This window comes from Anomaloglossus baeobatrachus, chromosome 4 (assembly GCF_048569485.1).
Source record: "Anomaloglossus baeobatrachus isolate aAnoBae1 chromosome 4, aAnoBae1.hap1, whole genome shotgun sequence".
NCBI classification, from domain to species: Eukaryota; Metazoa; Chordata; class Amphibia; order Anura; family Aromobatidae; genus Anomaloglossus; species Anomaloglossus baeobatrachus.
In genome coordinates, this window is record NC_134356.1 from 516,233,762 (window position 1) to 516,247,206 (window position 13,445).

The following is a 13,445-nucleotide window of genomic DNA, read 5'->3' on the forward strand; positions in this document are numbered from 1 at the left end:
CTGGAGAACCCACGTGTGGCCGTTGCTTAAAGTAAAGGAATATTCATTAGCTGCTCCCCGCCCACCGCTCTCTGCTCTCTTCAGTCAGTGACTAAAAGCGGGTGTGAGGAGCAGCAAATCAATACCTGTTTAATGTAAACAGCGGATACACGTGGGTGCTCCAGCCGCCGGCTTCCTGCAGCGGCTGGGGAGACCGTTTAGGAGGCAGGAGCAGGGTGCCACTGCAGTCATGTCCGGCCCGGAGGATGTGCACATCACTGCAGTGTCCGGGCCAGAGCACGGCATACCAACACAGCATAGCCACAGTCTCTGTGCTGAGGGCACACATTACTTTCACTTTGCTCCTGCCTTTGCACTAGAAACAGTCTCCCGTAGCTGAACAAGGACCTGCAGTGATGTAATGAAGAGGGGTGGCCAGAACAGCATAGAACAGCACAGAGCCCGCCTCTTCATTACATCACTGCAGGTCCTTGTTCAGCTACGGGAGACTGTTTCTAGTGCAGAGGAAGGACCAAACAAAGTTAGGTGAGCATCACATCTGTAAAATTTAGGCAATAAAAATATATAGAAGTAATATATATATATATATATATATATATATATATATATATATATATATATATATATATATATATATATATATATACATACATACATATATATACATACATACATACATATATACACACACACGCACACACATACATATATACATGCATACATACATATATGCATACATACACACACACACACACACACACACACACACACACGCTAGGTTGAAGGATCACATACACGAGGATGGGGAATATACATATTCCACAATGGGGCCATATCTGGAAGGGGCCCAGAATGGGAGATATGAGTACAGAATTTGGGGAGATTATTACCTCCATAACAGCGTCAGCAGCAGACCCACCCCCCATAATAGTGTGTCATGACCACATTTTTTTTAATTTAATTTTTTTTCCATTTTTTCCTCCTCTAAAAAAGGGTGCGTCTTGTAGTCCGAAAAATACGGTATCTTCCTCCTGGCGCCTACTTTTACAGTAGAGCTGGGTGCTATCCTTTTTACTTGCTCCCATAGACTTGTATGGGTGTGAGTGAACTGACACTCGCAGCATGCTGCGATTGTTTTCTAGGTCCGATTAGGGCTGTGAAGAGGGGAAAAAAAAAAAAATCAAAATTGCAGATGGGAATGGCCCCCTAGAGTAACATTGGACCGAGTGAAATGTGATTTTTTAGCACATTCCACTCATCCAATTTTACTTGCTGTGTGTCCTAGGCCTAAATGTAACTACTGCAGCTAATCACCATGGTCAGAGCTCTATCGATTTAGATGACTCAAGCACAGACACCACTGGGCATGGGAGGGGTGAGTAAACCCTTCGTTTGTTAATTTATCAGTCTGTGAGTCTATGAACTACAAAATAATCATCTTTGGATAATTGACATATTCCTCCCATATATCGTCTGTTCCAATACCAGAGCAGATCATAGTTTTCTGAAGCATATTTTTCCCCCATAGTTTTTTACGCTTCCTCCCGGGTGCAGTGGAGGGTCGTTGGTTGGCGCTGAGGTCACATTTATAGTGCTCGATACCAACGCACTGGGCTCAGCTATTCTGCAAATATAGACAGCACAAGCCACTGAGCCCAGGGATCGTCTGCAGCGGTTGTGAGTAGATGTGATTTTTCATTTGAAGGCGATTAGTAAGGAACAGGACAGCGGATTCAGGGAGGGCAAGTTAATGCTGTTTGTTGTTTATCAGTCTGAGATCCTATGGACAATAAAACAGATTGAATATGTGACCCTGAAAGAACGGCCCTGACCTACTATAATGTGTGGAGAGCTTAGCAGACACATTCCAATGATGTAACATATCTGATCTCGCTTTTACTGCCCACAAATGACCCATGTTCTGTGCGCGAAGGAGGCATTTTAGAATAAGTTCCCATGATGAGCTTTTAACGCTGCATATTTTCTATGCACAAAATAAAAAACACAGCACATTACAGTTGCAGCAAAGTGATTGACATTTTTTTTTTTTTTTTTTTTTAACTCTTGCAGGTGTGCACTGCTGAGCATGCAGATTTCCTCCATAATATTGCAGAATACCAGAGATCGTGAAAGGCGACCCCAAACTGTAAAGTTCATGGTCTATATGGGGCACCCGTAGAATTATATAAATTAAGGGGAAAAAAAAAAAAAAAAAGAAGTACAGTGGGAACTTTTAGCAGTGACCGCAGGTAACTCCGTGACATCACCGCTCACAGCTGTGTAACAGTGTGTGCCTGAAGCTGCAGCAGGCGGGAAAGGATTTTCTCAGTGTTTGTGTTTATTTCTTTTCACTTACAGGATAAGTAATTTGGGGTGGGGCTGGGTCTCCGACCCCTACCCATTACTAATCTAGAACTTAATGGCAACTGTAAGCTGTCATTAACCCCTTAAATTATTTCGATTGCCACCGCACCAGGGCAATCGGGATGAGCTGGGTAATGCGCCAGAATTGTCACATCTAATGTGATAACTCTGACCAGCTGCAGGCTGCTATATTTAGGCTGTAGGGCCTCAATAACCGTGGGCCTCCCCAGCCTGAGAATACCAGCTCCTAGCTGTTGGCTTTATGGCTGGGTATCAAAATTGGAAGAGGTAGGGAGTTACACATATACACAGTTTAAAATTGTTTCAATAATAGAAAAAAAAAAAAGCCGCATAGGGTCCCTCTTATTTTGATACACAGCCAAGAAAAGCACACGGCTGGAGGCTGCAGTCCTCTGCTTCACTATAGGGACGCAGACAGCGTGTGCGATTCCAACCAATTAAAGATGCTGTGCTGTCAACATGGGGTGGAGGCAAGTTTTGACTGCCACCAATCACATGCGGGGACTGGTGGTGGGCAGAGGAAGCAGTAAAAAATGTACAAGAGTTAATGAGCGGACCCGGAAGCAGTGTTAGGCTGGGGCCACACGGGGACTACTGCGATCCCCTTGCATGAGACTCGGCTCGTGCTGGCAGTACAGCAGAGCCGAGTCTCATGCTTGTGTCCTTGCAACTGAGGTCCGTTCGTGCGAGCAGACCTCAGCTGCGGGGGGCGGGCCGGCACTCAGGAGGGGAGGGAGGGATTTCTCTCCCTCTCGCCTGTGTAGCCGGCTATAGACATTCTCGCTCTGCACGCACGGTACATCGGTGTACCGCGAGTGCAGTGCGATTTTTCTCTCGCCCCATTCACTTGAATGGGTGCGAGAGAAAGTCTCGGATTACAATCGCAGCATGCTGCGATTGTTTTCTCGGTCCGATTAGGGCTGAGAAAATAATCGCTCATGTGTGCTGACACACAGGCTAGAATTGGTCCGAGGGGAATGCGATGTTTTATCGCACTCCACTCGCACCGATTTTCTCGCCATGTGGCTTAGGCCTCAGAGCTGCGGGAAAGGTCGTTAAGTATAAATCTCCTGCTTTGCAGCCCCCCCTAGCCCTTTCTAACACCAATTTACATCACAATGATCAGGTCCCCAAACACTTATATGGGGTTTGGTGTCCGGGCAGGTGATAGAGTTCAACTCTGATCACGAATCAGGCTTTTTTCATTTAATAAAAAAAGAAGAGGTTCGGCCGGACTCGCACATTTGCAGGTCTGCCGATCGCTAACTAGGAAGTGTCAAACATAAAAAAAAAAGTGATGGTAAATGGCCAACAAAAAGTAAAAATATAACAAATTGAGAACCTTTATACAAAAAATGTCAGAAATTCAAAGAATTTTCCTAAGTCCCCTGACAGAGGTGTTTTACTCAATATTGTATTTGTACTCCTTGTATTCTAACAAAGTGTTGTCTGTACACAAACGCTCCAATCCTCGATAACAGTCTGAAGGACAGAAAATGGTAAGCCTGCATGTCCAGTTACTCATAGGGCAAGTTCACACAGTGCGGTTTTTGCGTGTTTTTCGGGTGCGTTTTTGGCCTCAAAACTGCATGACTTTGCTTCCCCAACAAAGTCTATGAGTTTTCATTTTTGCTGTCTGCACACAACTTTTTTTTTTTTTAAGCTGCGTTTTTGAGCTTAAAAAAAAATTGACATGTAAATTCTTTCCTGCATTTTTCTGTGTTTTCCCCCCATGCAATGCATTGGAAAAACGCAGCAAAACGCAGAGATCAAAAACGCAGCAAAACGCAGCCAAAAACGCACCAAATCGCGGTAAAAACACATGCGTTTTTTGCCGCTTTTTTTGCCGTGGGTGCGTTTGTGCATTTTTAGCGGCCAAAAATGCACAAAAACACAGCATCAAAAAAACGCAGCCTGTGCACATAGCCTTACATTGTTTAAGAGAAAAAGCAGAGTATCCAGACAATTATAAAATGTGCAACAAAATTAGTAAGAAAAAGGAAATACAGGAGTTTACCGAGAAAAAGACAAGTTAATACAAGTTAAGTTAATACAAAAAAAAAAATCTCAGACTTTTTTTTAAACTAAAGATATGCTCTAATATTTCAATTCCTACCCTGCAAATATTTGACACTATTTACACACTTGTAAATAGATAAGAAACTAGTTCCTATTGTTGTACACTTTAGTTGTAGACAACGTCGTTATCACATTGTATTGATGCCCCAAAGATCAAGAACAATACTAGAATTAACAAGAATGTGAAATATTAACAGGGTTGTCCACTACTCGGGACCTCTTTGAAATCAGTATTTGCCCCCGTTAAAATAAAAAACACTTGTAACTCTCCTCAGGTGTATGTGCATTGCAGCAGTGTCAGCACTCGCTCTCCCAGGGCTCACGTGACATTGTTGTGTCATTCAATCAGCTCTGGCTTCCCTTTCCCTGCCACTGGACATATCAAACATCAAAAGGAAGTGAGCGACCAGCCGCAGCTCTCACTTTCTATTGATGTTTGATACATCCGGAAGCGGGGAGAGGGAACCCAAAGGTGACTGGGCGCAGAGGTTGCATGACAATGTCAAGTGAGCCCTGGGAGAGCAGGTGTGACACCGCTGGAATGGCACAGGCATCGGAGGAGAGTATATAAGTGTTTGTATTGTAACGGGGGCCAATACTCCCAGAAGGCTCCCAGAAGACTCAAAAAGAACTGATTTGTTTTTTCTTCGTCCCAAAGGTCAGCTGTTCGGTTCCCTTCAAAAGGTGGTTTTGTCACGAATATTGAAGCCATAAAAGGGATTCTTCAGTCTGGACCTTAGGTTTTTTGTGTATTTGCAGCCACAGTGGTAATCTGCAGGTAAATACAGTTTTAAACGTGCAAATGGAAGTTCAGATTCATTATTAAATGACTATATATTGTAATAGCCGCCTGCTTCCAGCCATATATGCACAGTGAGACCGGTGTGATCACTCCTCCTGCGCACGCTGAGTAGGACGTCCATCACAAAGCAGTGGGCGCGATTAAAAGGAGCTCACTATATACAGAGCGCTGACTGCTCGCAGCACTTGGCACCGCCCCACTGACTGGAAGCGAGCGGCTACAGAGAATATAAATGTCATTTCCCCCTGCAGCTGAATTTCCAGTTACGCTAGTGCACATGTTTAAATGTTAAATTGGCATCTACCTCCAGATTAGTACAATGGCTGCAGGTAACTTTTTTTTTTTTTTTTTAAATTTGAAGGTTTTGTTGGAGAGGATTAATAAGAGTCTGCATTTTATTCTCCAGAAACTGGAACACTTTCATTCATAGGCCATGTCTAGTGCATTTTTTGGGGAGGGAAAAATAATCACAATCACCAGGATTTCCCTATATAACCTAAAGCCAGTGCTATACTGGCACTATCAGGCTGATTCTATACATACCCTTAGTTGTCAGGATGTATAGGTTTTGAAACACAAGTTTGTAAAATGAACAGTTTTTTGATTGATCGCAGCTGTGGAGCAGATAATCGCTGAGGTGGGATTTGATAGTGATTCCGCCCCCGCCTGTTCCTCCCACTATTGTTTATGCTAATTCCATTATAGAAGCTGGTGACATCATATCCATGTGACCAGAAGGGGCGGGGCCTCAGCCAACAGAAAAATTATGTTGCTTCCTGGTATCAGCTATGTTGTCTGAGGCCCCGCCCCTTCTGGTCACATGGGTATGACATCAGCACAGGTCCTTTTAGCCATCATGATTTAGCCAAATCCATTAGTAAAGCACTTCTATAATGGAATTTGCATAAATAATAAATTAGAGGAACAGGTAGGGGGGCAGAAATCAGTATCAAATCCCACACCCCAGCTATTAGCAGCTGCTGTCAATCAAAAAAAACTGTTCATTTTACAATCTTTATTTGCTTGGGTTTCAAAACCTATACATCCAAGCTGACAACTAAAGGTATGTATAGACTCAGCCTGATAGTGCCAGTATAGCACTGGCTTTAGGTTATATATGAAAATCCTGGTGATTGGTTCCCTTTAAATACTTTTGTGCTACAAAAGTCAGAAGTGGAAAGCATAGCAGTGATGCCTTTATTTTCTAACATTAAAAGTTTTATTTGGAAGCTTTTGGAGCACAGAAAACAAACTTTTCTGCCTATTGTGGTATAAATTATTTTTTTATTCACCCCTTAACCATCACATAATAACGACTAAGGTTTACTTACTGTTGCGCTGAGGAGGTCTGGGGGCTCGCAAAGCATGTTGGTTTCCACCTGCAAATGGATCTTGCGTTTTGGTACTCGAGGCACTCGTGTGAAGTGCAGAGTCAGAGTTCGTTCTGAAAAAAGAAAAAAAAAATAGCATATAATAAATAATGCAATATAAATCATCCAGATTTAACCTTGGATAGGATTAATGAGGAGCAAATGACAGCAGCTACCACAACAAATACCATCCTTTATAAATGAAGAGCACATCCAAAGACGAGCGCGTCGGCAGAATAAATGACTGCATTGTATCGTTTCACATACAGCTACCCAAGTGTCATGTCCCAAGTCTTCTCAAGCTTCGGAGCAAGAAAATTAAGTAAACAAAAAGGCAGACAATGCTGATGTTCTCACCCATAGAAAATGTTATAAGTGCTCCGCAGTCAAATGCAGCAATAAATTTACAAAAGGAAAATAAAAAAATAAATCAAAGAAAGCTTTGGCTCAGCTTACAGGCATTCCCTGGGAGAAGCCATCAAGTGTCCCTTGATCAGAAATATCCAAAAGCCTGCACAGAACTAAAAAACTTATAAGATTCAAAAATAAGCAAAAAAGTAAAAGCTCGAACTTTCTTTTCCAGCCAACTGAAGGCAGTCTGGTATGCGGGAAAACTTAAAAAAAAAAAAAAAAGTCCGCCAAAATTCTGATACCAGCGCAGAAAGCAGACTGCTACAGGCCTCAGTCGTGCGCTTATCTTGGCCATGTATCAAAATATGAGAAACCGCATGCGGCTTTTTTTTACTTCGTTAAATAAATGAGAAAAAAAAAAACACCACAAGAAGTAAAACAAAACAAAAACAAAAACCCAAACCCAAAACACTAGCCGACCCCCCCCCCCCCTTCCTCACTTTGAAACCCAGCCATTATAAAGCCCAACAGCTGGGGGCTAGTATTCTAGGCTGGGGAGACCCATGCTTATTGGCAAACCTCAGCCTAAAAATAGCAGCATGCAGCCACCCAGAATTGTCGCATCCATTAGATGTGACAATCCCAGCCCTTTTCCCAGCTCTTCCCAATTGCCCTGGTGCTGTGATAATCGGGGTTAATAACAGCCCGAAGCTGCCAATAAGCCCTAGATTAGTAATACGAGGAGTCTAAGACCCCTCTATTACTAATCTGTAAGGGATCGAATCACAGCTGTGGAGGAGAGGGAGGGATTAATCTTGCCATGGAAGCGATGCTGCACTAGGTAACTAAGGTAAATATCGAATAACCAACCCGATATTTACCTTGGTTACCAGCGCACACCGCTTAGCGCTGGCTCCCTGCACTCCTAGCCAGAGTACACATCGGGTTAATTACCCGATGTGTAGTCTTGCTATGTGTGCAGGGAGCCAGCACTGACAGCGTGAGAGCGGCGGACCCTGGTAACGAAGGAAAATATCGGGTAACCAAGGAAAGGGCTTCTTGATTACCCGATATTTACATTGGTTACCAACCTCCGCAGAAGCCGGCTCCTGCTCACTGCACATTTAGTTGTTGCTGTCTCGCTGTCACACACAGCGATGTGCGCTTCACAGCGGGAGAGCAACAACTAAAAAATGGCCCAGGACATTCAGCAACAACTAGCAACCTCACAGCAGGGGCCAGGTTGTTGCTGGATGTCACACACAGCAACATCGCTAGCAACGTCACAAAAGTCGTGTCTCAGCAGCGATGTTGCTAGCGATGTCGCTTAGTGAAACGTGGTCTTTAGTCTCTCTAGCCTTGTCCACAAATGCTTTTCTTTCACTATCAGCTTTGCAGTGTTTGTGGCTAATGTATATGTATCGGCTTTCACATTTTCTTGTAAAATTATTGTAACAGCGTATATGGGATTTATTATCATGCAGAATTCCTTTCGGTGTTCTTTACATCTAACAAAACTGGCTATATGATAAAGGCAAAAAAAGAAAAATGGTAAACCGCTCTCAAAAGGCAAAATTATTTCATTTTTCCAATCTTCTTGAATTTTCACAACCAAAATTTATTTAGTTTATTATGTACGAAAGCTGCAAAATTGATAGAAATGTAGCAGATACAACATATGAAACGTGTGCCCACAGTACAGCACGGTGTATGAGCATTTCATTCCAACCTGCTGTATGGTACAATGGGAGATTTCTCTAATGCCCCTAACCCTGTTTCCAGACTAAACATCTCAGACATCCCCTTTCCCTACGGTGCTGGGCATATTGGGGACGATCCCCTACAGAAGTACATGGGAGTAATCTGCAGAAGCCAAAGTATCAATGACTTCTACTCCAGTAACCCTTGGCTGACCTTGTATTACATTCATTTCAGCTAGATCACATTGTGGTCACTGCAAAAGGGAAAAGAATTATTATCTGATAAAGAGGTTTTCCAATGGATTTAGAGGCCAGACTCATGTTCAGCAGACAGATGGAACAGATAATCCAATTGGGGTTATCAAGAAGCAATGCATTTATTACGGATTATGTACACTTTGCAAAAGTATTGGTTTCTACTTATTCCTTAAAAGGTGTCACCTGAGCACAAATGGTGAGTATATTCCAGCTACTTACCAAAGTTATTTGGTTTTGGCTTAAATCTGACATACTGTATAGGTTTATAGAGATATTTTTTCTTAACGACAACCGATACATTTAACGGCGGCAGTTAAGAGACCTTATTCCTCAGCGCTGCTTTTTAACGACACTCAGGAAAAAAGGGTATAGCACCCCCCAAGCGTCAGAAAATCTCCAGAGTTTCAGCTAGTGGGGGTAGCCAAGACACTGGAGATCACAATCCGGGTATTTTCCAGTCCCTGGTCATGTGATCAGTTATACACCATATAACAGCGATCATGTGAATGTGAAGGCAGTGACAAAAAAAACCCAAAAAAAAAAACTCTCTCTCAAATCCCACATGAACAAGCATGTGAGATGGGGGAGAACTGTCCTCCCCCGGTGTGGTCAAAGTCCCCCCGGTCTTGTCAGATGGTAGACAAATATCCTGCCCAGGTCCCTCCCAGTACCTCTTGCAGCGCTGAGTTTCCCCGCGGCCCCTCCTCCTCCTAGTCTTCTGAAAAGAAAAGAAAAAAAAAAAAAGCGGTCGCGTGTGCAGCGAGCAGTGAGACTGCAGTGACATCACTGAAGTTACTGCAGTTCACACTGCCCTCAGTGTGACCGGGGGAGTATTCTAACTGAGGTCACTGCAGCCACACTCCTCTCATGGAGTGCCCGTACTTCCAGAAAATGGGGGATGCGATCACTGAGCATTCCCCATAGCCTGGAAGATAGTCATCGTGGGACCTCAAAAATGGATTATGGCAGGCCGGATTTTTTTTTCCCCATGCAATTTTTTTTTATTTTTTTTCAATAAATTAGTGAAAAGAGGGAAAGTGTTGGGGAGTGTTTTTTTCAATCTTTTTTTTTTTTTATTACTGATTGGGTTAGTATGTAATGTCGGGTATCTGATAGACGCCTCAACATTACTAACCCCTGGGCTTGATGCAGCAGACATTATACAGCTGGTATATATTAGTTGATTTGCCACTGTACCAGGGCAATGGGATGAGCCGGGGCAAAGAGCCAGGATTGGCATATCTAATGAATGTGCCACTTCTGGGGCAGCTGTGGCCTAATTTTTAGGCTGGGGTTGGCCAGATAACTATGGCCTGTCCTACCCAAAGCATATCAGACCGCAGCTAGTAATCCAATTTGGGACGGACCCCACTTTTTTCTTTTTAATTATTTACTTATTACAGAAAACAGTGGGGTGTGACCTCTGTTTTTGACTAACAGCTAAGTTGAAGCTGCCAGATGTGGTCTGCAGCAATCTGCTTTACCATAGCTGGCTATCAAAAAAAGGCGGGGCCCCACGTCTGTTTTTAAAATTATTTTTTGGCTAAATGCAAGTCTAAACACCCTTCACTGCCACATGAAAGGCACTAAAGGTAGCCAACTTAGAATATGCAGGGGGGCAAGACATTATGTGTTTAATATTCATCCATCCTAGATTTTTAGGCAGTTTGCCCATGATCAGTGTTTTTGCTGCGTGCAAAATGTGGTGTTAGGCTATGTGCACACGTTGCTTTTTTTTCAGCGCGGAAAAAAACGCACCCTCTGGCAGAGGGGAGAATTGTAAACAATGCTTTTTGAGAAAAAGGCATCGAAAATGCATGCGTTTTTCATGCGGTTTTCATGCGTTTTTTTTAGGTGCATTTTTTAAGACTTGTCAGTGTTAATAAAGTTGGTTGAACACAGACCTTTGGAAAAAAAAACCTGTGATGTCATTTCCTTCTCCACATTCTGTTTGGATAAATGGGAGGGCTTGGAATGGAAGGAGCACCATTTGAATTTTGGAAAAGTTGAAATAAACTTCGCGCACCGAGCCCCTTGGGTACCTATACGTCAGAAAACCCCCACAAGTGACCCCATTTTGGAATCTGCACCCCTCAAGGATTTTATTCAGGAGTATATTAAGCATTTTGAATCCACAGCTACTTCACCCAAAATGTTGCTGTAGCAACAATATTCTCACTTTTAGGCCAGTTTCACACGTCAGTGAAAAACACTGACGTTTTTCACTGGCGTGTAAAACACGCACATGTCCCTCCGTGTGCCGTGAATCACGGCACACATGGGTTGTCTAAGTGCAATCCGGGCTCCGTTCTCCGTGGCCCGTGATTGCACTCAGTAATCATCTCACCTGCGCCCGCTCCCGCTCTCCATGGTGCTGATCGCTCCCGCGGTGCAGCATCCGGCTGGCGCTGACCCCCGCTGCAGCTGCTTCCGGGTCGGCTGTGTCGCACATCATGAATATGCGCGACAATAATGAGCCGGCTCAGAAGCAGCAGGCTGCACGGGCTGCAGAGGACATCGCTGGACGCCGGGTGAGTTAAAATGATTTTTATTTTAAAAGCACGTTTTTTTCTGGCACGTGTTTCACGGACCACACCACTGCGTGGTCCGTGGAACATCAGTGATGCCAGAAAAAAATGGACATGTCTCCGTGCGGCAATCACGCACACGCGGGTACGCTGCACGGAGACACGTGCAGTGAAAAATCACTGACGTGTGAGCAGACCCATTCATTATAATGGGTCTGCATATGTCAGTGATCCTGGTACGTTTAAAAAAAAGCACAAATGTACCAGAATCACTGACATGTGAAAGGGGCCTAAGGCTATGTGGCCATGATCCAGCGACACGGCGTCTAGTACACAGTGTCAGCCTTCCTGCAGAGATGTGAGTGTTGTCCACGGGAGAACGCAGCTGCCCATGCCCACGATTTGGGTTCAGGCTGCTGTGGACTTTAGCTCTATTCTTCCTGCAGAGAACACTCTCGTCTCCGCAGCATAAATTGACATGCTGAGGCTCGGGAAGCTGCGCCACCGGTCAGTTTATGCTGCGGAGAAAAGAAGCACAGTGGGCATGGGATCTCCAAAAATCCTTCCACTGTGCTTCTACTGCACAACGCAGCGTTATGGACGCAGGGAAAACACTCAGCGCCCATAACGCTGCAAACCCTGATTGTGGGCACACAGCCTAAAAAGCGTCAATGGATGAAGGGATGTAAAATATATATAACGTCCCACCCCCGCCTGCATATTCTAAGCTGGCACCTTTAGTACCTTTCATGTGGCACTAAAGGGTGCCTAGCTTAGTATTTATCCAATAAAAAAAAATAATGAAAAAAATGGCGTGGGGTCCCCCCTATTTTTGATAGCCAGTCAGGGTAAAGCAGACAGCTGTAGCCTGCAAACCACAGCTGGCAGCTTCATCTTGGCTGGTGATCAATTTGGAGGGCTCCCCAGGCTTTTTTTTTTTAATTTATAAAGAATTAAAAAAAAAAAAAATAACGTGGGGTCCCCCCAAATTAGATCACCAGCCAAGGTGAAGCTGACAGCTGGGGTCTGGTATTCTCAAGGTGGGAAGAGCCATGGTTATTGGACTCTTCCCAGCCTAAAAATAGCAGGCCGCAGCCGCCCCAGAAGTGGCGCATCCATTAGATGCGCCAATCCTGGCGCTTCGCCCCAACTCATCCCGCGCCCTGGTGCGTTGGCAAACGGGGTAATAAATGGGGTTGATACCAGATGTGTAATGTCACCTGGCATCAAGCCCAGCAATTAGTGATGTCACGGCGTCTATTAGATACCCGACATAACTAATTGACAGTAAACAAAAGCAAAAAAAAATGACAAAAAATTTTTTATTAGAAAAAACACTCCCCAAATCATTCCCTTGTTCTCCAATTTAATCAAAAATTTGAAAAAAATGGGTCCGCAGAAATCCATATGGACGTCCCACGTCGCCTCTGGACCTTCTAGAATATGGGGGCACGTTCAGGGAACGTATCCCCCATTTTCTAGGAGGGCAGACCCTCCATTTGAGGAGAGTGGGTGCAAAGAATCTGCTCTCCCCGGGTCACAGCTGCAGAGTGCGAGCAGCCAGCACAGCTCTCTGAACACAGTGCTGGCTGTCAGCTGCTCTGCACATGTGACCGCACTGACCGGCGTCTGCTGTGAAGGAGGAGGGGGCCGCGGGGGATCAGCGCTGCGACCGGACAGGTAAGGGGGAATACCGGGGCAATAGGGGGTGACCTGGCAGGGCCTGGGGGCATTTTTCTGTCGCATGTGTTATTGCACATGCGACAGAAATCATAGGAGCAGGGCGGCCGGTGCGCTACTGTGCGCGCGGCCATGTTGGATTTTCGGGAGGGGGTCGGGGCGGGCACTTTGGCGACACCGGGGGCTTTCCTGGACTTTGCCAGGAAGTGAGGTCAACAGGAAACCTCTTGACCTCACTTCCAGGTAAATGCCTGCGTTCTGGCATGCCGACAAAGCATGCGGACCGCAACAA

At 44.6% G+C, this 13,445-nt stretch overlaps 1 protein-coding gene across 3 annotated transcripts in view; it reads right to left on the reverse strand.

Moving 5' to 3' along the window:
- Positions 1-13,445, reverse strand: part of CRTC3 (CREB regulated transcription coactivator 3) — a 191,417-nt gene that overhangs the window by 54,114 nt on the left and 123,858 nt on the right. For all 3 annotated transcript variants that reach the window (XM_075345866.1, XM_075345865.1, XM_075345863.1), the window contains one exon: positions 6,598-6,710. In XM_075345866.1, coding sequence (XP_075201981.1) covers positions 6,598-6,710 — 113 coding nt within the window. The remainder of the gene's footprint in view (positions 1-6,597; positions 6,711-13,445) is intronic.